The sequence below is a fragment of the Lepidochelys kempii genome, chromosome 1 (genome assembly GCF_965140285.1).
Source record: "Lepidochelys kempii isolate rLepKem1 chromosome 1, rLepKem1.hap1, whole genome shotgun sequence".
Classification (NCBI taxonomy): domain Eukaryota; kingdom Metazoa; phylum Chordata; order Testudines; family Cheloniidae; genus Lepidochelys; species Lepidochelys kempii.
The window spans coordinates 120,725,784-120,749,943 of record NC_136380.1 but is presented as its reverse complement, the minus strand read 5'-3'; the positions used below and the strand labels follow the sequence as shown (position 1 = coordinate 120,749,943).

The 24,160-nt window shown below is 45.3% G+C and overlaps 1 protein-coding gene across 4 annotated transcripts in view; it reads right to left on the bottom strand.

Annotated features, from left to right (window-relative positions):
- LOC140914601 (inosine-uridine preferring nucleoside hydrolase) overlaps nucleotides 1-24,160 on the bottom strand; it is a 29,738-nt gene that overhangs the window by 3,444 nt on the left and 2,134 nt on the right. The window contains exons 2-4 of one of the 4 annotated variants that reach the window (XM_073352851.2): nucleotides 23,828-23,887; nucleotides 23,020-23,210; nucleotides 3,690-3,869 (exon numbers count right to left, since the gene is read on the bottom strand). In XM_073352851.2, the coding sequence (XP_073208952.1) occupies nucleotides 3,690-3,869; nucleotides 23,020-23,199 (360 nt within the window). In that variant the 5' untranslated portion in view covers nucleotides 23,200-23,210; nucleotides 23,828-23,887. Of the gene's footprint in view, nucleotides 1-3,689; nucleotides 3,870-11,076; nucleotides 12,748-23,019; nucleotides 23,211-23,827; nucleotides 23,888-24,160 lie in introns of those variants that run through there. The other 3 variants (XM_078853922.1, XM_073352860.2, XM_078853916.1) reach the window with 3 other exon arrangements.

The window sequence follows — 24,160 nt, the reverse complement described above, 5'->3', positions numbered from 1 at the left end:
ACCAAGAGAGACCCCAGATCACATTTTTCTCAGTGGCTTGTTTTAAATATTTGTTTACAGTTCTGTTAAAGCAACACTCCATCTCTGTGACTTCATCTTCTGGTGGATTAATTCTCCCACTTGCCAGAAGTATTAGCTATGTTGGGGTTTTTTGGAACTCTCACTGCAGATGTCTGGGAATCCCATAGAAGTCACATACTTCTTTTTTCATATGTAGTTGTTCAAGACATTACAGTCTTTTCTTGCTTTTATTGGAATACTGCAATAAAAACTCTACCGGGAGCTATCTATAAAGACCACTCAGAAGCTGCAGCTAGTCCAGAATGAGGCTAGGTGTTGTGAGTTGATATGAGCACACTGTGCCTGGGCTCCAGAGGTTATACTGGCTTCATATCTGTTATGAGTGCAAATTCAAGGTGTTGTTTATCATTGAAACATGATACAGTTTAGAACCTGGCAATTAAGAGAAAAAAATGTACCTCCATCCTTATGACATAAATTAGTTAAGATACTTTTGAGGACTGGAGGCAAGATATTTTCATTGGAGAGTGATCTGAATGTGGGTATGTCTACAATGCAATAAAAAACTTGTGGCATGGCCATGGCGCTTGGACTGTGAGTCTATAAAAGTACCATGTAGCTGTTCGGGCTCTGAGATCCCGTGAGAGGGAGGATCTCAGAGCCCATGCTCCAGCCTGAGCCTGAACAGTTACACTGCAATTATTAGCCTCAAAGTCCAAATTCCGAGATTCCATGCAGCAGGTTTTTTTATTGCAATGTACACATACCCTGTAGAGCTCTGAGCTCACTCCCTTCGATAAGCCATCAGAAGCAGAATCTACTAGCTTTCAAAAGAGGGAAATCTGTATGTTCTTGCACTATTTACATAGCTAGGTAGTAAAATGAGGGGCAGAACGGACCTGTAGGTGATTTTCTTAAAAAAGTTATCCGTGCCCTATATTGGTAAGATGAGGAAGAGAAGATCAGATTCCTCAGTATTTGGTTGAGGAAACATAATAAGGACGACTAGGTTTTTATGTCTTTGGGAAGCAAGGACATCTGTTGGGGAAGAAACTCTAAATGGCCTTCCATTCTGGCCAAAAAATTTCAGAAAGGTTGAAGAAGGGATTTAAACAAGGGGCAACAAGTGGAACACTTAAATCAGGCAGAGGACTGTTAGAGTGCATAAGATGGGTGATTTTATTGTCCAGGCTGAAGAAGCATCTGAAGAGGGGGGTGTTCTATTTTAATGCTACATTAGTAAAAAATAAAATGAGATGATGGCAAGAGAAATGGATTAAATTGTCTTTCCGGGAGTACCAGACTTGGCCATTACAACAACAATCTGATGGCATAAGTAGATAACAAAAAATAAAATGTATGCCATAGACTATAACAAGTAGAACAGGAGGAAATGTAATATTATATATAGGTTAACATCCACTCATCCACAACATTAACACAGCAGTGAAGTTAGATATTAACAGAATCACATCTATTAAGCATCATGGGATAAAAAGGGCTAGATACCTAAAGACACTTTATAATGTGTGTAAGCTAGGTTTCAGTGACAGTTTTAACAAAAGGAATTCCTCAAGGCTGAAGTCACAAGGGCAGCTAAAGCAGAGAACATAACTGAAATGGGAGGCTAAGCAGGAATCAACTGACAGTAGCGACAAACTTACAGTTCTGAAAGGGCCTCAGCAATTTGCAAGGAAACCTCTCTCTCCAAAGTAGTCAAAGTGGAAGTGGAGGGATGGAGACAGAGCCTACTAGACCTAGTTTCCACTGATTTTGAAGAAATCATTTGGATTTATGAGATTCTCTAATTGCTAGACACAAGCACCTAGAAAAAACAGATTTTGGGAAGGGAGATTTAAAATTATTTTTGAGTATTCAGAAGTGAACTAACTGAAATAGATATTGCAAAGAAAAGGGTGTTACATAGGCTGAGGTATACTGTAGTCTGCTTTTCCAGTTAAGATTTATCCCTGTTTTAAAAATTTTGTTAGAAGAAACTAATTAACTAACTAAATAAATAAAATCTATAATTGCTTATAATGAAGATTACAAGCATATCATCAAAAGAAAAAGTCTTTATAAAACCTGGAAGAGCAGGAAAAATATAAGAAACTCATTCAACTGAATCTATCTACAGCATGTACAAAAATAATCATTACAGCAAAAATGCAAGGAAAACATGGTAGATACAATTTGTTCTTAATATTTTTTTAATGTACTAAAGGGAAGCCTGAGAAAAAGTTAGTGTAGGTCACCCTAAAGCCTAGAGGTTGACAGAACACATTAGAATGAGAAGCTAAATAAAGTTTTGCCAAAGGTGTACAGATTAGACAAGGAAAACGTATCGTAACAACTATACCAAAGATGGTGTTTGGGAGCATAGGATGAAGACAATATAATCATGAGCAGAGTTCTCTGTAAAACAAAATATTAAAAGAAAATCCCAAAATGCAAGAAAGATAGTCAATAGGATCCTAGGCTGCATTTGAGGAGAGACATTATAAACCAGACTAAGAAAATTAATATTTTAATTTTTCTATAAGTTTGAGAAGAGTGTTCGAATTAGAGACCCGGAAAATCAAGTAATCAGTTTAGCTACTGAACAGTTACACCATTGGTGAAGACAGACACTTCATTATGCCATTCCACCAATGTGCCACAACTCTGACCACCTCTAGAGGCAAGATATTGTTCATAGATTCCATGTCCATTCAATCCTTGGTCTCTGCTGGAACTGTTATCTATCTTTTGTCAATCACTATCAAGTCCAGAGGTGGCTTTTGTCATTTGTCTACTTGTCCATACGGAATTGGACTGAGCACCAGATCCATCTCATTGATCAAACACCCATCAAACAGTAATAGCTTTCAAGCACTACCAATGAGGCCAATCATCTGAATTTGCAATAAAGATGAAACTCTCTATATCCTATCTTCAGTCCCTCCAAGTCATGCAATCCGCCATAAGAAAAGCTATGACAGAGAAACACTGAGGCCCCAAAATGAAGTACCATGATAGTTTATGGTTCTTTTAACTCTGTAGGGATGCAAAAATTCTAAAGAATATAAAAAAAAAAACCCTGATAAATTAAACAAAGGCATAGAGGGTCTTAGCTATTATGAAAGATTTATACCTTGTGCCTACACAGTAGAAGCTGAGAAAGAGAAGGTAGTAGGAAATCTTATTGCAATATATACCTAAAAGAAGATCACAAAGACATGAGTGAGGACATGTTTGAGGTAAGCAGCAAAAAACAAACAAACAAACAAACGGACTCTCCTAAATATTAAATAAAGATTTTATTTCTCTGGAAGAAAGGGGGATGGTAAATCAGTGTGTCAAATTCTTTTGCCTCCAGAATTACCTGACTAAAGGGACAGTTACTTGGACACCAGTGATTTGGGACTAGATGTTTAATTATGGTTATTCATGTACAGGGTGAGAAGCATGAGAAACAATTTCTTCCAACCCCAGTGTACAACGCCATGGACTACCAGGAGAAGGTAGGTGGGTCACCTTCCACTGAAGACTGAACCTGGATCCTCCATTAGGATTAGACAGGCAAAATAATGTCATATAATTGCAAGGAATTGGCATAAGCAGACTTCAGTCCTGCTTGCTGTCTTCTTTTACTACATAAAAAAAAATGATATAAAGAACATTCTCACCTGACCAGGCTTCTCACTAACAATTCTTAACATTGCAATCACAGCATGTTCTTTCTGTAGATGGTCTAATCCTGGAGCATTCGGATCAGGAACATCACCCAAACCATCTCTTCCATGATACAAAGCCCATTCCACAGGACCACCAAGTAAGGGAGTAGAAGCACCTTGATAAACTGGAATCTAAACAAGGTGCAAAACCAGACTGAATATACCATGGCTGCACATCATCTAAAGACATATTGCCTCTCTTTACATTTATATTATCCCAGTACTGCCACCAACATTTTATTTAGAGTATTAACCCTGTTGTTACAGAAATGCACATAATCTATTGTAAAGAGCAGATTATGTTTGGAGCAAGTCTCAGGAGTGGTTAATTACTATTCATGCTGTCTTCTTGTTACTGATTGAGGGCCCCCCCACCCGCGACTACCAGCTCCTCTCCCTCACCCCCAACTATGGTTCGCCTGAGTGCCTCCAGCCTCAGAGCATCGGGCAGGCGCCCCCACCCCCAGGCAGGCAGCAGCGCAGCCTCCCCTCCCCAGCCCCGGAGCACCGGGTGGGTGGGCAGACGGCACGTGCCCCACTCAACACTGGGTGGGTGGATGGCATGCGCCCCCCCTCCCACCCCAGAGAACTAGGCAGGCGGTGCATCCCCCCAGCCACGAAGCACCAGGTAGGTGGGTGGGCTGCATGCGGCCCCAACCAGGAGCCATACCAAATCCCAGCCGCCCTAGCGCCAGCCCCAGAAGGCTCCCTGGAAGAGGAGCAGCCTGCCTGGTCTGGGGCCAAGGGCAAGCAGGAAGGGCCTCGGGGCGGAGCATGGGCAGGGCCACGTGGGGCTGTTTGGGGAGTCACAGCCTTCCCCAGCCTATGCTAGCTGCCATCCATGACATCAACCATGAATGGGTTTACAAGGAAAGTGAAGCAGGATCTCAGCTTCTGCAAATCTTCAAACCTGTCCTGAAAGTCATCAAGCAGTCCCTGTAATTTACCTTTGTATTCTTTGAGTTTGTGATCTTCTACTTTGATTTCAGGAAATGTGTTTACCCTACTCTTGAAATAGGGAAAATGGTTGAAGTCTCTTGACACTATGTTTCTTTTCAGAAACTTTAACTTGTTCTGGAAGCTGAAGATGCTGAGTAAGGTCAGAAATAATCTTATCCTTCCCTTGGATTGCCAAATTGAGAGTTTGCAGATGCTGTATAATATCAGTGACAAACATAAGATCCTCTATCCATTGCTCATCTCTCAATTGTGGATAGGACTGTTCCTTTTCTTCAATGAAAGCACTGATAGGCTCCAACAGTTCCACAAATCTATTTAAGACATTGCTGGTTGACAACCACCTCACAATACAGTAGAAAGACACATTGTTGGGTTTATCTTCAAGATCCAGCTCTTCAGTGAAATTTTTGAACTGTCGATGAGTCTTCCCATTTGAGCGGATGAAATTGACAATTTCTGGGACTATTTTTGTAACATTTTCATACTTGAAGTATCTGCCTGTGAGATGTTCATGATGGATGATGTAATGAACAAGGAGAAACTCTGGAAATTTGGGATTGCTCTTCAAGAGTCCAATCAGGCCTACTTTTCCCCTCACCACCGCAGGTGTTCCATCAATTGCAACACTGACAAGTTTATCCAGTGGTACATCGGCATTTGTCAATGCTTCGTCAAGTGCATTCTTTGTCAACACCATGGGTTGGTTTTTTTAGCACCGAGTCCAACATTTCTTCTTTCACAATTACATCTGTGGAAACATAGTGAAAAAATATCGCCAGCTGCGGTTTATCTTGAATATCTGTGTATTCATCAACAGCTAGGCTGAATGCTAGAGAATTCTTTAGATCATTTTGCACGTTGCTTGCAACACCGTCACTGATCTGGGAGATCTGCCTCTCCATAATGTGGCATGAAATTGGAATCTGCTGTATTAATCACTGAAGTTTAGTGTTACTTGGATTTAAAATTGCAACCACTTCTGCAATATTCTTCTTAACAAATTCTCCATCACAACATGGACATTTAGCAGGAGCGATATTCCATGCCATAACAAAACTAGCTTCAGTCATTGTGTCAGCTTCCTTACTGAGCAGAGAAAGTAGTGTCTGTTGACTGTTGAGGCATAATTTTAATGTGATTAGCTTGTTTTTCCTTAATTCTGATCTAGGAGGGTACTTAGACGAAAAGTTATTGTGTGTTGTTTCAAGTTGCTCACTTTGTAGTGAGAGCACAATGCATTGCAGATTAGGCACAGGGGGTTGCCATCTTTACTAGTAAATGAAAAAGCTTCCTCCCATTCTGGCTGAAAACTTTGGTTTTCTTCTTCGTAAATGCATTTCTTACAGTTTGAAGATGTCATTGTCATCCATGAAATTAATTTAAAGTTAACACTTAAATCTAAAACTATTCAAATGCAACTTATAAACAGGAAACACAGCCTGTAGTGTGCAGCATGCAGGGAGATCACAGCACACGAGGTCTGCACAGCACTACAGTGATGCAGTTTCCTGTTATAATGAGCATGTACAGTTGCAGTCGGAGCCTAGCACCACCTGCAGGGCTGAAGCCCCCAGCACCAGCTCACCTCCTCCTGCAGGGCTGAAGCTCTGAGCACAGCCTCATTGCCTCCTGCGGGGCTGAAGCCCCAAGCATCAGTGCCCCCATGCCAGTGATGTGGAAACTGTGAGCTATGTGTCACCCTGCTGTAGAGTGAAACCCTGAGCCGCAGCACTGCTGCCCCACCCCCGCACTGGGGCTGAAACTGCGAGCGCCGACTTGCCCCACTTCAGGGGAAAGCCCAGAGCCTCGGGCCTCCCCCTCCACAGGGCTGAAGCCATGAGCGCCGGTTCGCCCTCAACATGGGGTGAAGCCCCAGGCTCTGCAAGCTGCAGCTGACCTGTCAAAAGAGTCGCATGCCGCTCACAAGCTGTGGTTTAGCCACACCTGTCATAGTATCTGACCACTTGATTTTTAAACCATCTATCTATGGTAAATGTGAAACTGCAGTGAAGCAAAATTGCAAGTCTGCTCCGTTAGCAAGGAATGAATGGCTTTGAGATTAATATGCGTTGGCAAACATTTGAAAACACAGCTTGTTAGATTAAAAGATGTCTAAACTATATTACAATAAAATAGGCATTTGCAGTGTTGTTGTAGCCATGCTGGTCCAAGGATATGAAAGAGACAAGATAGGTGAGGTAACGTCTTTTATTGAACCAACTTCTGCTTGCAGAAAGTACAAGCTTTCAAGTGAAGAGGAGCTTTGCGTAGCTCAAAAGCTTGGATCAACTTCTGTTGGCGGAAGGTATAAGGTTTTGAGCTCCTCTTCACTCGAAAGCTTGTACTTTCTGCCAACAGAAGTTGGTTCAATAAAAGATATAACCTCCACCTACACTGTCTCTCTCAATAAACAGATAGAAATTGCTGTCTAGTGATGCAATTTCTGATGTGCATGGTCCTGTTCAGGGTAATCAAGATTTCTAAGACCAATTCATACCAGAACAAGTCAATAAAGTAAGTATCCAGATCTACTCCATAAAATCAGATACCATGCAAGTAATTACTACCAACTGCAAGAAGATCTGCATTATTATGCTTAGGGGAGGAAGAGTTAAATGGAAAAAACAAAGTTTAAGAATCAGACTGGTATCTGTGAGAAAGCAGACACAGAAAAGAAGGTTTCAGAGTAGCAGCCGTGTTAGTCTGTATTTGCAAAAAGAAAAGGAGTACTTGTGGCACCTTAGAGACTAACAAATTTATCTGAGCATAAGCTTTCGTGAGCTACAGCTGAATGCATCCGATGAAGTGAGCTGTAGCTCACGAAAGCTTATGCTCAAATAAATTTGTTAGTCTCTAAGGTGCCACAAGTACTCCTTTTCTTTTTACAGAAAAGAAGATGCTTTTTTTAATTCTGCCATGAAAACCTCTTGTGGTTTAGATCATGGAGATAGGTTCAAAACATTGAGGACCTAGAAGATTGAACCTGCAAACTGATCCCTAGGTTACTTGGACTAAATGTTAGAGACGATACCATATATATGCATTTTGGAAAACTAATATAACGTGTCAATTACCCTATCTGTAAAATGAAAATAATATTTGCTTACCTCACAAAGGTGTTTCGTATTTCTAAAGCACTATGGAAAATATGAAGTAAGTTTGTTATGTGAAAAAACGGTTATTTACCCTACCGTAAATGTGATTCTTTGAGTTGTGCTGTCCACATGGATTTCACTCTTATGTCACATGCACACCATCATGCATGTGAGACTGGATACTTTTGACCAGCAGTGTCCATTTAGGCTGTGCTGGCAGCCTAAGTGCCCCTTCGCCCCCAAAGGCATAAACGCAGAGTGGGCTCAACCACTCCTCAGTTCATTTACTAGTAAAGAATTTCATGCTAGTAGGACTCGATAATAGCAGGGTGTCATAAATATAAAGGGAAGGGTAAACCCCTTTGAAATCCCTCCTGGCCAGGGGAAAGCTCCTCTCACCTGTAAAGGGTTAAGAAGCTAAAGGTAACCTCGCTGGCACCTGACCAAAATGACCAATGAGGAGACAAGATACTTTCAAAAGCTGGGAGGAGGGAGAGAAACAAAGGGTCTCTGTCTGTCTATATGTTGTTTCTGCCGGGGATAGACCAGGAATGGAGTCTTAGAACTTTTAGTAAGTAATCTAGCTAGGTATGTGTTAGATTATGATTTCTTTAAATGGCTGAGAAAAGAAGTGTGCTGAATAGAGTAACTATTTCTGTCTGTGTATCTTTTTTGTAACTTAAGGTTTTGCCTAGAGGGGTTCTCTATGTTTTGAATCTAATTACCCTGTAAGGTATCTACCATCCTGATTTTACAGGGGGGATTTCTTTATTTCTATTTACTTCTATTTCTATTAAAAGTCTTCTTGTAAGAAAACTGAATGCTTTTTCATTGTTCTCAGATCCAAGGGTTTGGGTCTGTGGTCACCTATGCAAATTGGTGAGGCTTTTTATCCAACATTTCCCAGGAAAGGGGGGGGGCAAGTGTTGGGAGGATTGTTCACTGTTCTTAAGATCCAAGGGTCTGGGTCTGTAGTCACCTAGGCAAATTGGTGAGGCTTTTTACCAAACCTTGTCCAGGAAGTGGGGTGCAAGGTTTTGGGAAGTATTTTGGAGGGAAAGACGTGTCCAAACAGCTCTTCCCCAGTAACCAGTATTAGTTTGGTGGTGGTAGCAGCCAATCAGAGGACAAAGGGTGGAATATTTTGTACCTTGGGGAAGTTTTGACCTAAGCTGGTAAAGATAAGCTTAGGAGGTTTTTCATGCAGGTCCCCACATCTGTACCCTAGAGTTCAGAGTGGGGGAGGAACCTTGACACAGGGAAAGAGAGTGGCTTGTGGAATCCATGTGTATAATATCTTGCAAAACCACACGAACTGTAGCATACATAACTGTTCTTTCTTCTTTGAGTAACTGTTCACATGAATTCCACTCTTAGCCCTGGTCTACACTAGGACTTTAGGTCAAATTTAGCAACGTTAAATCGATGTAAACCTGAACCCGTCCACACGATGAAGCCCTCCATTCCAACTTAAAGGGCTCTTAAAATCGATTTCCTTACTCCACCCCTGACTAGTGGATTAGCTCTTAAATCGGCCTTGCCGGGTCGAATTTGGGGTACTGTGGACACAATTCGACAGTATTGGCCTCCAGGAGCTATCCCAGAGTGCTCCATTGTGACCGCTCTGGACAGCACTCTCAACTCAGATGCACTGGCCAGGTAGACAGGAAAAGAACCGCAAACTTTTGAATCTCATTTCCTGTTTGGCCAGCGTGGCAAGCTGCAGGTGACCATGCAGAGCTCATCAGCAGAGGTGACCATGATGGAGTCCCAGAATCGCAAAAGAGCTCCAGCATGGACTGAACGGGAGGTACGGGATCTGATCGCTGTATGGGGAGAGGAATCCGTGCTATCAGAACTCTGTTCCAGTTTTCGAAATGCCAAAACCTTTGTCAAAATCTCCCAGGGCATGAAGGACAGAGGCCATAACAGGGACCCGAAACAGTGCCGCATGAAACTTAAGGAGCTGAGGCAAGCCTACCAGAAAACCAGAGAGGCGAACGGCCGCTCCGGGTCAGAGTCCCAAACATGCCACTTCTATGATGAGCTGCATGCCATTTTAGGGGGTCCAGCCACCACTACCCCAACCGTGTTGTTTGACTCCTTCAATGGAGATGGAGGCAACATGGAAGCAGGTTTTGGGGACGAAGAAGATGATGATGATGAGGTTGGAGATAGCTCACAGAAAGCAAGCGGAGAAACCGGTTTTCCCGACAGCCAGGAACTGTTTCTCACCCTGGACCTGGAGCCAGTACCCCCGAACCCACCCAAGGCTGCCTCCTGGACCCAGCAGGCGGAGAAGGGACCTCCGGTGAGTGTACCTTTTAAAATACTATACATGGTTTAAAAGCAAGCATGTGAAAGGGTTAATTTGCCCTGGCATTCGCGGCACTCCTGGATGTACTCCCAAAGCCTTTGCAAAAGGTTTCTGGGGAGGGCAGCCTTATTGCATCCTCCATGGTAGGACACTTTACCACTCCAGGCCAGTAACATATACTCAGGAATCATTGTACAACAAAGCATTGCAGTGTATGTTTGCTGGCGTTCAAACAACATCCGTTCTTTATCTCTCTGTGTTATCCTCAGGAGAGTGAGATATCATTCATGGTCACCTGGTTGAAACAGGGTGCTTTTCTTCAGGGGACACTCAGAGGAGCCCGTTCCTGCTGGGCTGTTTGCCTGTGGATGAACAGATGTTCCCCGCTGTTAGCCACAGGGAGGGTTGAGGGGGTAGACACGCAGTGGAGGGAAGCAAAATGCGACCTTGTAACGAAAGCACATGTGCTATGTATGTAATGTTAACAGCAAGGTTTACCCTGAAAGAGTGTAGCAACTGTTTTATAAAATGTGTCTTTTTAAATACCTCTGTTTTTTTTTCTTCACCAGCTGCATGTGTTTCAATGATCACAGGATCTTCTCCTTCCCAGAGGCTAGTGAAGATTAGAAAGAAAAAAAAACACACTCATGATGAAATGTTCTCTGAGCTCATGCTGTCCTCCCACACTGACAGAGCACAGACGAATGCGTGGAAGCAAATAATGTCAGAGTGCAGAAAAGCACAAAATGACCGGGAGGAGAGGTGGCGGGCTGAAGAGAGTAAGTGGCGGGCTGAAGACAGGGCTGAAGCTCAAATGTGGCGGCAGCGTGATGAGAGGAGGCAGGATTCAATGTTGAGGCTGCTGGAGGATCAAACCAGTATGCTCCAGTGTATGGTTGAGCTGCAGGAAAGGCAGCTGGAGCACAGACTGCCACTACAGCCCCTGTGTAACCAACCGCCCTCCTCCCCAAGTTCCATAGCCTCCACACCCAGACGCCCAAGAATGCGGTGGGGGGGGCCTCTGGCCAACCAGCCACTCCGCCACAGAGGATTGCCCAAAAAACAGAAGGCTGGCATTCAATAAATTTTAAAGTTGTCAACTTTTAAAGTGCTGTGTGGCATTTTCCTTCCCTCCTGCACCATCCCTCCTGGGCTACCTTGGTAGTCATCCCCCTATTTGTGTGATGAATGAATAAAGAATGCATGAATGTGAAGCAACAATGACTTTATTGCCTCTGCAAGCGCTGATTGAAGGGAGGAGGGGAGGGTGGTTAGCTTGCAGGGAAGTAGAGTGAACCAAGGGGCGGGGGGTTTTATCAAGGAGAAACAAACAGAACTTTCACACTGTAGCCTGGCCAGTCATGAAACTGGTTTTCAAAGCTTCTCTGATGCGGACCGTGCCCTCCTGTACTCTTCTAACCGCCCTGGTGTCTGGCTGCGCGTAACCAGCAGCCAGGCGATTTGCCTCAACCTCCCACCCCGCCATAAACGTCTCCCCCTTACTCTCACAGATATTGTGGAGCACACAGCAAGCAGTAATAACAGTGGGAATATTGGTTTCGCTGAGGTCTACGCGAGTCAGTAAACTGCGCCAGCGCGCCTTTAAACGTCCAAATGCACATTCTACCACCATTCTGCACTTGCTCAGCCTGTAGTTGAACAGCTCCCAACTACTGTTCAGGCTGCCTGTGTACAGCTTCATGAGCCATGGCATTAAGGGGTAGGCTGGGTCCCCAAGGATAACTATAGGCATTTCAACATCCCCAACTGTTATTTTCTCGTCTGGGAATAAAGTCCCTTCCTGCAGCTTTTGAAACAGACCAGAGTTCCTGAAGATGCTAGCGTCATATACCTTTCCCGGCCATCCCAAGTTGATGTTGGTGAAACGTCCCTTGTGATCCACCAGAGCTTGCAGCACTATTGAAAAGTACCCCTTGCAGTTTATGTACTCGCCAGCTTGGTGCTCCGGTGCCAACATAGGGATATGGGTTCCGTCTATGGCCCCACCACAGTTAGGGAATCCCATTGCAGCAAAGCCATCCACTATGACCTGCATATTTCCCAGTGTCACTACCCTTGATATCAGCAGATCTTTCATTGCGTGGACTACTTGCATCACACCACCCCCCACAGTAGATTTGCCCACTCCAAATTGATTCCCAACTGACCGGTAGCTGTCTGGTGTTGCAAGCTTCCACAGGGCTATCGCCACTCGCTTCTCAACTGTGAGGGCTGCTCTCATCTTGGTATTCATGCACTTCAGGGCAGGGGAAAGCAAGTCACAAAGTTCCATGAAAGTGCCCTTACGCATGCGAAAGTTTCGCAGCCACTGGGAATTGTCCCAGACCTGCAACACTATGCAGTCCCACCAGTCTGTGCTTGTTTCCCGAGCCCAGAATCGGCGTTCCACAGCATGAACCGCCCCATTAGCACCAGGATGCATGCATTGGCAGGGCCCATGCTTTCAGAGAAATCTGTGTCCATGTCCTGATCACTCACGTGACGTCGCCTCCTTGCCCGGCATCCCTCTGCCAGGTTCTGGTGCTGCATATACTGCTGGACAATGCGTGTGGTGTTTAATGTGCTCCTAATTGCCAAAGTGATCTGAGCGGCCTCCATGCTTGCCTTGGTATGGCATCTGCACAGAAAAAAGGCGTGGAACGATTGTCTGCCGTTGCTCTGACGGAGGGGAGGGGTGACTGACGACATGGCTTACAGGGTTGGCTTACAGGGAATTAAAATCAACAAAGGGGGTGGCTTTACTTCAATGAGTATTTCAGGCAGGACTTCACGGAGGGTTCCAATAAGAAATGGTGCACCTAAGTAATTGTTCTTATTAGAACAAGCAAGTTGGTCTGGCCTCTGACTGATACATGGCTAGATTTACCTTGCTGCACCTTCTCTTCTCTGCAGTGTGACCTAGAGGAATGAGTCCCCTAGACGGGGGGAGGGAGGGAAGCAAATGAGTACAAAACAAATCTGGTCTATTTCTTGTTTTGATCCATTCCATCTATCTTTCACATCTTTGGCTGGCAGCAGACGGTGCAGAAGGACTGCAAGCCATCCACATCTCATGGGTGCTCGGCAGAAGATGGTACAATAGGACAGTTAGCCATCCTCATCTCTTGCCTGCCCGGCAGAAGATGGTACAATAGGACTGCTAGCAATCTGTACTGCCTGCCTGCTCACCATAAGATGGTTCAATAGGACTGACTGCAGGACTAAAGAGAATGACCTGGTCAAGTCACTCCAAATTTAATCCCTGCGCCCATGTCTGCCCAGGCGCTCCTGGTCAACGTGGCCAAGAGCACCTCGGACATGACGATGACGGCTACCAGTCCTATTGTACCGTCTGCTGCCACAAGGCAAGGGGTTGCTGCTGCTGTGTAGCAATGCAGTACCACATCTGCCAGCACCCAGGAGACACACGGTGACGGTTACCTGAGCGGGCTCCATGCTTGCCGTGGTATAGCGTCTGCACAGGTAACTCAAGAAAAAAGGCGTGAAATGATTGTCTGCTGCTGCTTTCACGGAGGGAGGGAGGGAGGGAGGGAGGGAACGGGGGCCTGACAATATGTACCCAGAACCACCCGCGACAATGTTTTAGCCCCATCAGGCATTGGGATCTCAACTCAGAATTCCAATGGGCAGCGGAGACTGCGGGAACTGTGGGATAGCTACCCACAGTGCAACACTTCAGAAGTCGACACTTGCCTCGGTACTGTGGAAGCACTCCGCCGAGTTAATGCACTTAATGCACTTAGAGCATTTTCTGTGGGGACACACACTCGAATATATCAAACAGATTTCTAAAAAAACGACTTCTATAAATTCGACCTAATTTCGTAGTGTAGCCATACCCTTAGAGACTAACAATCAGTTATCTACTGCCTGGAGGTGGGTATTAGGAGTCCTACTTAAATGGCTATAAGACAGCCCTAACAAAACCAACATCTGATGTGGGAGCCCTTACTATGCAAGAGTGTCTTGTAAATGTGTGGTTTAAGCTCCACATAACTGCTCCTCAGATATCGTGGAATGAGCTCTAGTCTGGCTAGATGGATCTATGGCTAATTCATAATATGCTCTCACACATCTGGAGACCCACTTAATCAGGCTTTGGAAAGAAAACCAGGAGATGAAAGGACTGGCTCATATGGAACTCAGACAGTCTGGGGAGAAACCCGGAATGAGGTCTAAGAATGACCCTGTCCTTACGAAATACTATATATAGACAATATGTCACAAGGGCCTGAACCTCCCCTTCCCTGCGAGCTGATGTAATGGCCACCAGAAAGGCAGTCTTCATCGACTAGTGGGGAACAAGTTGCTGAGAGTTCGAAGTGGGAACCCAGCAACGCTGCTAATAACTACTATATTGCCACACTGTATTGAAGTCCCAAGAAGGGGGCGGGGGGCTCCTGCATTGGGGGAAAAACATGTGAGGCCTTTAAGAATCTTGCTACTATGTAGTGGGAAAACACAGTATTACCCAGGAGTGAGGGATGATGTGCAGACATTGCTGCTACATGGACCTTTATGACCTGATGTAAAGTCTAGACTGTTTCAGGGCTAGCAAATACTCCACTATTGCTGAAACTAATGATGTTAAGGAAGACAACTACCACTGGCATCCCAAGTAGCAGACGCCTTCCATTTAGCATTATAAGTAAGGTTGAAGGTTTCCCTGCTTTGAAGCAGAATGTTCTGAATCTCAGCTGAACAGTTTCTTTCAGTAGATGTCATCCACACAACATCTAGGCCAGAGTGGGCACACTTTTTGGCCTGCAGGCCACATCAGGGTATGGAAATTGTATGGTGGGCCACGAACAAGGGACGTGATAAGTCCAGTCTATTCAGCATTGGTGAGGCCTCATCTGGAGTACTGTGTCTAGTTTGGGCCCCACACTACAAGAAGGATGTGGAAAAATTGGAAAAAATCCAGCGGAGGGCAACAAAAATTATTAGGCGGCTGGAGCACATGATTTATGAGGAGAGGCTTAGGGAACTGGAATTATTTAGTCTGCAGCAGAGACGAATGAGGGGGGATTTGATAGCTGCTTTCAACTACCTGAAAGACGATGGATCTAGACTGTTCTCAGTGCTAGCAGATTGCAGAACAAGGAGTAATGGTCTCAAGTTGCAGTGAGGGAGGTTTAGGTTGGATATGAGGGAAAAGCTTTTTCACTAGGAGGGTGGTGAAGCACTGGAATGAGTTACCTAGGGAGGTGGTAGAATCTCCTTCCCTAGAGGTTTTTAAGGTCAGGTTTGACAAAGCCCTGGCTGAGATGATTTAGTTGGGGGCTGGTCCTGCTTTGAGCAGGGGATTGGACTAGATGACCTCCTGAGGTCCCTTCCAACCCTGATATTCTATGATTCTGTGAATGCCCACGAAATTGGGGGTATGGGTGTAGGAGTGGGTGCAGGCGGGGGCTCCAGGCTGGGACCAAGGGGTTCAGAGGGCAGGAGGGGGATCAGGGCAGGGGGTTGAGGTACTGGGGAGGGGGGTGAGTGCTCTGGCTGGGGGTGCAGGCTCAGTGGTAGGGCTGAGGGGTTTGGGGTGCAGGAAGGTACTCCAGACTGGGACCAATGGGTTCAGATGGCAGGAAGGGGATCAGGGCTATGGCAGGGGATTGGGGCATGGGGGCTGCGGGGTGCAGGCTCTGGGCAACGTTTACTGCAAGCAGCTCCCGGAAGCATATCCCACCTCTGGCTCCTAGGCACGGCCAGGTAGCTCTTCGCGCTGCCCCATCCAGAGGTGCCACCCCTGCAGCTCCCATTGGCCGAGAACCGCAGCAATGGGAGCTGAAGGGGCGGCGCCTGTGGACGGGGCAGCACGCAGAGTCGCCTGGCCGCACCTCTGCGTACTACGTAGGACCCGGAGGGGGTTCATGCTGGCTGCTTTCTGGGAACCATGCAGAGCAGGGCAAGCACCTGACCTCGCTCCCCAGCTGGAGCGCCGGAGCAGGACAAACCCCTGACCCCGATTCCCGGTGGGAGCTGAGGGCTGGCTTAAATGGTCCGATGGGTCGGATGGGGCCCACGGGCCGTAGTCTGCCCACCACTGATCTAGGCTGTCAGGTGTAAAGATACTGGATCGAGGTGCAAGATCTGACAATTCTGGAAGACTGTCAGGCAGAGCAGATAAGGTGATAAAGTGGCTGCACTGAAAGGTTCATGAAATCCAAATACCAGAACTGCTTGGCCCATACTAGGGCTATCATAATAACTCTGAATCCTGCCTCAGTATCCTGAGTATCACAGGGACTGGCAGAAAGGCATACTTCAACCCTGGCATCCAAGGGATGAGAAAGGCATTTGTCAGGGAGCCTTAGCTTGCATCCCTTCTGGAATAGAAGAATGTCTGACACTTGTTCTGGTCTGCTGCTACTCTTGGGAATCCCCATTTACAAAAGATGTTCTGTAAGACTGAGTCTTTGAGCGCCCACTTGTTGTCAGGAAATTGCCTGCTGAGTTGATCTGTCAAGGTGTTCAGAAGGCTGAAAAGGTGCACAGCCACACATGTAACTTGGTTCAGAATGTATCTATTCCATAGTTCCATGGCTTCCTGACAGAGTGAGAATGATCTTGTTCCCCATTGCCTGTTGACATAATCTACAGCTGTGGTGTTGTCTGTCAACACTTGTATTCAGAATTCCTAAAGAGGAGGTAGGAATGCTTTGCATACCAAGCTGATACCTAGCCCTAACACATATATATGGCAGCAAGCTTCCTGAGGGAACCAGAGGTCCTGAATTTGAAGGTCATAATCTAGATCAGGGGTGGGCAATTTGCGGCCCGTCAGAGTAATCCGCTGGTGGGCTGCGAGACAGTGTTTACGTTGACCATCTTCAGGCAGGGCTACCCACAGCTCTCAGTGAAGATCCAAGATAGGCTATCATCCCCCTTTCTTCTTTGTGATCAAAAAAGTAATGGGAGTAAAAAGCCAACCCTTGCATTGCTCCCAGCTGTAAAAGGGACAGTACTTCCTATTTTGATGGTCTTTCACGAGACAGTTCCCTGAAAAGAGACAGGAAAGGAGGCAGTAGGAGGGTGGAGAGAAGGATGGAATTGAAACTGAATGCCCCTTTGTTACCATCTCTGGGACCTATAAATCTGAGGTAACCTCAGCTCAAATTTCTCCAAAATAAAAGAGGTAGTTGCCAAGGGGGGAGGTGTAGAACAAACAAAGTTCTCTGATCATCCTATCAGTTTCTCCACTTTGCATTGCACCTGCTACCTAGTGGAACCCCAAGACTGTGGGGCAGCAGAGGAGGCAGAGGGTTGTCTCCAGTGGAATCTCTGTCTCTTCATTGGCAGTTTTGAAGTACCATGTGACTGACTGTAAAACTGGACTGAGGTGTGCTGTCTATAGGATGTTGATGTGGCTGCTTCCTTTTTGGGTTAAGAAAAGGAGTACTTGTGGCACCTTAGAGACTAACCAATTTATTTTAGCATAAGCTTTTGTGAACTACAGCTCACTTGGAACTCAAAGTCCTAAAGAAAGCAGAGTTGGCCTTGAATCTTTTGGAGGCCACAGGGCTTCATCAAATGAGAGGTTCTTGCTTGGAGTTTCCTGGGGATCCTCGAACACTGAAGCCACAAAGATCTCCTCCTGGCTATTGCAGTAGCTATTGTGTGCACTGTGGTGTCAGACACAGAATCATAGAATATCAGGGTTGGAAGGGACCTCAGGAGGTCATCTAGTCCAACCCCCTGCTCAAAAGCAGGACCCATCCCCAATTAAATCATCCCAGCCAGGGCTTTGTCAAGCCTGACCTTAAAAACTTCTAAGGAAGGAGATTCCACCACCTCCCTAGGCAACGCATTCCAGTGTTTCACCACCCTCCTAATGAAAAAGTTTTTCCTAATATCCAACCTAAACCTCCCCCACTGCAACTTGAGACCACTACTCCTTGTCCTATCCTCTTCCACCACTGAGAATAGTCTAGAACCATCCTCTCTGGAACCACCTCTCAGGTAGTTGAAAGCAGCTATCAAATCCCCCCTCATTCTTCTCTTCCGCAGACTAAACAATCCCAGTTCCCTCAGCCTCTCCTCATAAGTCATGTGTTCCAGACCCCTAATCATTTTTGTTGCCCTTCGCTGGACTCTCTCCAATTTATCCACATCCTTCTTGTAGTGTGGGGCCCAAAACTGGACACAGTACTCCAGATGAGCCCTCACCAATGTCGAATAGAGGGGGACGATCACGTCCCTCGATCTGCTCGCTATGCCCCTACTTATACATCCCAAAATGCCACTGGCCTTCTTGGCAACAAGGGCACACTGCTGACTCATATCCAGCTTCTCGTCCACTGTCACCCCTAGGTCCTTTTCCGCAGAACTGCTGCCTAGCCATTCGGTCCCTAGTCTGTAGCTGTGCATTGGGTTCTTCCGTCCTAAGTGCAGGACCCTGCACTTATCCTTATTGAACCTCATCAGATTTCTTTTGGCCCAATCCTCCAATTTGTCTAGGTCCCTCTGTATCCTATCCCTGCCCTCCAGCGTATCTACCACTCCTCCGAGTTTAGTATCATCCGCAAATTTGCTGAGAGTGCAATCCACACCATCCTCCAGATCATTTATGAAGATATTGAACAAAACCGGCCCCAGGACCGACCCCTGGGGCACTCCACTTGACACCGGCTGCCAACTAGACATGGAGCCATTGATCACTACCTGTTGAGCCCGACAACCTAGCCAACTTTCTACCCACCTTATAGTGCATTCATCCAGCCCATACCTCTTTAACTTGCTGACAAGAATACTGTGGGAGACCGTGTCAAAAGCTTTGCTAAAGTCAAGATACAATACATCCATTGCTTTCCCTTCATCCACAGAACCAGTAATCTCATCATAAAAGGCGATTAGATTAGTCAGGCATGACCTTCCCTTGGTGAATCCATGCTGACTGTTCCTGATCACTTTCCTCTCATGCAAGTGCTTCAGGATTGAATCTTTGAGGACCTGCTCCATGATTTTTCCGGGGACTGAAGTGAGGCTGACTGGCCTGTAGTTCCCTGGATCCTCCTTCTTCCCTTTTTTAAAGATTGGCACATTAGCCTTTTTCCAGTCATCTGGGACTTCCCCCGTTCGCCACGAGTTTTCAAAGATAATGGCCAATGGCTCTGCAATCACAGCCGCCAGTTCCTTTAGCACTCTCGGATGCAACTCGTCCGGCCCCATGGACTTGTGCACGTCCAGCTTTTCTAAATAGTCCCTAACCATCTCTTTCTCCACAGAGGGCTGGCTATCTATTCCCCATGTTGTGATGCCCAGCGCAGCAGTCTGGGAGCTGACCTTGTTCGTGAAGACAGAGGCAAAAAAAGCATTGAGTACATTAGCTTTTTCCACATCCTCTGTCACTAGGTTGCCTCCCTCATTCATTAAGGGGCCCACACTTTCCTTGACTTTCTTCTTGTTGCCAACATACCTGAAGAAACCCTTCTTGTTACTCTTAACATCTCTCGCTAGCTGCAGCTCCAGGTGCGATTTGGACCTCCTAATTTCATTCCTACATGCCCGAGCAATATTTTTATACTCTTCCCTGGTCATATGTCCAACCTTCCACTTCTTGTAAGCTTCTTTTTTATGCTTAAGATCCGCTAGGATTTCACCGTGAAGTCAAGCTGGTCGCCTGCCATATTTACTATTCTTTCGACACATCGGGATGGTTTGTCCTTGTAACCTCAACAGGGATTCCTTGAAATACAGCCAGCTCTCCTGGACTCCTTTCCCCTTCATGTTAGTCCCCCAGGGGATCCTACCCATCCGTTCCCTGAGGGAGTCGAAGTCTGCTTTCCTGAAGTCCAGGGTCCGTATCCTGCTGCTTACCTTTCTTCCCTGTGTCAGGATCCTGAACTCAACCAACTCATGGTCACTGCCTCCCAGATTCCCATCCACTTTTGCTTCCCCCACTAATTCTTCCTGGTTTGTGAGCAGCAGGTCAAGAAAAGCTCCCCCCCTAGTTGGCTCCTCTAGCACTTGCACCAGGAAATTGTCCCCTATGCTTTCCAAAAACTTCCTGGATTGTCTATGCACCGCTGTATTGCTCTCCCAGCAGATATCAGGAAAATTAAAGTCACCCATGAGAACCAGGGCATGCAATCTAGTAGCTTCCGCGAGCTGCCGGAAGAAAGCCTCATCCACCTCATCCCCCCGGTCCGGTGGTCTATAGCAGACTCCCACCACTACATCACTCCTGTTGCTCACACTTCGAAACTTAATCCAGAGACACTCAGGTTTTTCTACAGTTTCGTACCGGAGCTCTGAGCAGTCATACTGTTCCCTTACATACAGTGCTACTCCCCCACCTTTTCTGCCCTGCCTGTCCTTCCTGAACAGTTTATAACCATCCATGGCAGTACTCCAGTCATGTGAGTTATCCCACCAAGTCTCTGTTATTCCAATCACGTCATAATTCCTTGACATCACCAGGACCTCCAGTTCTCCCTGCTTGTTTCCAAGGCTTTGTGCATTCGTATATAAGCACTTGAGATAACCTGCTGATTGCCCCTCATTCTCAGTATGAGGCAGGAGCCCTCCCCTCACAGACGTTCCTGCCCGTGCTTCCTCCCGGTATCCCGCTTTCCCACTTATCTCAGGGCTTTGGTCTCCTTCCCCCAGTGAACCTAGTTTAAAGCCCTCCTCACTAGGTTAGCCAGCCTGCTCGCAAAGATGCTCTTCCCTCTCTTCGTAAGGTGGAGCCCGTCTCTGCCCAGCACTCCTCCTTCATGGAACACCATCCCATGGTCAAAGAATCCAAAGCCTTCTCTCCGACACCACCTGCGTAGCCATTCGTTGACTTCCACGATTCGACGGTCCCTACCCAGGCCTTTTCCTTCCACGGGGAGGATGGACGAGAACACCACTTGCGCCTCAAACTCCTTTATCCTTCTTCCCAGAGCCACGTAGTCCGCAGTGATCCGCTCAAGGTCATTCTTGGCAGTATCATTGGTGCCCACGTGGAGAAGCAGGAAGGGGTAGCGATCCGAGGGCTTGATGAGTCTCGGCAGTCTCTCCGTCACATCGCGAATCTTAGCCCCCGGCAAGCAGCAGACTTCTCGGTTTTCCCGGTCAGGGCGGCAGATAGATGACTCAGTCCCCCGGAGTAGAGAGTCCCCGACCACCACCGCCCGCCTCCTTCTCTTGGGAGTGGTGGTCGTGGAACCCCCCATCTCAGGACAGAGCATCTCATGCCTTCCAACCAGCGGAACATGTCCAACATGTCCAGCATAGACTGTAGAGAAGTACATGCAGTCACCTGAAATCTTTAATGGCAACAGCACATCTCCTCTTGGTGCTCACCGAGCAATTATAAATTGAGACAATCGATTCCAGTTTAAAAAGTCGTATTTTGAAAGGCTGGATAGTTAGCCACCTTCCTCTGAAGCACAGCTGTTAAATACACCTTGTAGCTGAATAGATCCAGCCTTTTTTGGATCCTCTTCTCTTGGCATACATTTAGAAGGTCCCTGCTGTTTTGTTCTCTCCTGTTGTGCGGCCACTAGAAAAGAACCCAGTGTTGGATGTAAACAGAAAATCAAATAAGAAGCAGGAACCCAGTGCCCACTGTCCACTCTTTTTGACATGGACAGGATGGATACAGATGTATGTCAGATGGCTTATGCAGGCTCTAGCAGACCTTCATTAATGGGAATGCTCATGTTGAGCCTCCCTGCTGCAGAAGGATGCAGAATGACCCAGTTTCCTATGATTTTCTTGGTATGTCTCAGGAAGTCGGAATGATTTAATCAAAGCAATTTAAATCAGCAGGCTGGAAACACTGGTTTAAATAATTGGTTTTAATCTTATTTTGCTTTTGTAATTTTTAGTTATTTTGCTAAAGAATGGTTGGCTCTCATTGGTTGGTGACCATTAAAACACGTTGATTTGGAACTAAATACAGCCTTTATACTAAATTTGGTACTACTTTTTGCTAATCAGGAGACTATAATACACACCCACACTTACTTACTTACTTGAGCAACTATATATCTTAACTTACATTTATTCAGATTCTTATTGTTTACATTTTTCTTATGTTAAGAAATGTCATTCACCTTTTTTTCTTTACTAGATAATGAATAATTTTTTACTTGTGATTTGTGTCAATTTGAATGGAAATTCAAATCCATTAAAAATGCACAAAACAGCAATTATTTTATTAAGAAAACTAGCTTAAATGTGCTGGATACATGAGAAAAAAAGTAAATGTATCAAAACATGTTTTACATTTATAACTGATTTATTAAACAAAGTATTATCTGTAGCTAGTGAATTCAACCAATTGCTTCCAACTCAAATTGCTTCCATGTCCCTCAAGATTTTAGAACTCATCCTCTCATACCTATGCTAGCTGCCACAGGAAGAAAGAAGGAGCTAAAGGACAATTGGGCCTACTCCACCCTTTATGCCCATTAAGGGGGAGGTAGAAGGGGGCACAAGGGCACCCAAGGCACAGCATGGTCCCAATGAACACTGCTGGCCAAAAGTATCAAAATCTCACGTGCATGGATGCATACACGCAGTGTATGGAATCCATTTGGACAATCACTTGAAGAAGCAATATTACAGCATCAATTCCAAAAAATATCTTAGCAATGATCAAATTAGTGGCACTAAAATTACAGAGCCTTTATGAAAAGGGCAGAAATTTTACATCAGCCAGGAAAAATATATATACTTATAGGATATTTTTTAAAGGAGCTAGGAAAATTACTATTACTATTCCTGGGATCGATATGATGAAACAACAAACAAGTCAAAAATTACCCTACATCAGCGAAGAAATTATTTATGGAGGAGAAACTATAAAAGGTGACCCTACCCTATGCGAGTTGATGATTTTTAAACAAGACCTGACACAAAGATGAACCCATTCACATACATTTAAGAGACTCATTACCTCAAGCCTGTTACAAACTTGTAGCACACGAAGTACATTTTTGCAGACGTTTTCCAACTGTGTGTTTCCATAACAGCAAGTAATTCCCAGGATTTCAACACTGGGAGATGCCAGAGCCATCATTATGGCTTGAGCATCATCAACTCCACAGTCAACATCAATCAACAGCAACTTTGTCATTTTTTAAATACCTACAAAACAGTTAAAAGTGGATTAGACAACTAACCTAATAATTAAGATACTGTAGATCATGTGGAGAAAACATATTCTAAAGATATGGCTACATTTTAACTGGGTTTCAGTTCAAACCCTGTAGGTTATTTGCCAAAACCTTTTTCTACACACTTTTTTTTTATTATTTCAGGTTACATCTGATTTTTCGTGTAATGTTTTATGTACCATAAAATTAATCCACCTCTATTTTAAAAGAAAATGTCAAGAATCACTGATTTGTAGATCAACAGGAAGCTAAAAATGAGTGGTTAACTAACTGGGACTTTTGAGAAGTTTTTATACGTTAACTACAACATTTGCGCAGTGACTTAAAAAAATAAAATCTATCATATTCATTTACACCCAATTAAAATAATTGGGGAAATTATAAATTACCACCTAATACCAGTTTATTTTAAAATTGAGATGATTTCTTAATCCCTATAAAAAAGGGAGTAGTAATGTAGACTCCTTGTGACAATTAAGTAAATTATAATCTGGGAGGTACAGGCAATACCCACATGCGGGGGGGGAATCTGAAATCAAGGAAACCAGCACACAATTATAGGAGCTGGGACACAGCTTTAACACTTACCTTCCTCAAAGCTTCCTTCCCAAATAGAAAATAGTTTATGATGGTCTCCACTGCAATTATCTTAAATGAGATGAGGAAATATTATTCATACTCAGTAGAACTGCAACCATTTTCTGCTACCTTACATTCTTATACCTTCATAGGCACTGACTTCTAGTTTTCCCTGGAGGTGTTCCACCCTTGCTCCGTCCCAAAGCCCTGCACCCTTTCCCCGAGGCCCCCAGCCCACCTGCCCCTCCCTGCTTTCCGCCCTCCCCCAAACCCTTCCCTCAGCCTCCAAACAGCTTTTTGATGGCAGCTGCCGATCAGCTATTTGGTGGTGTTGCCGAACAG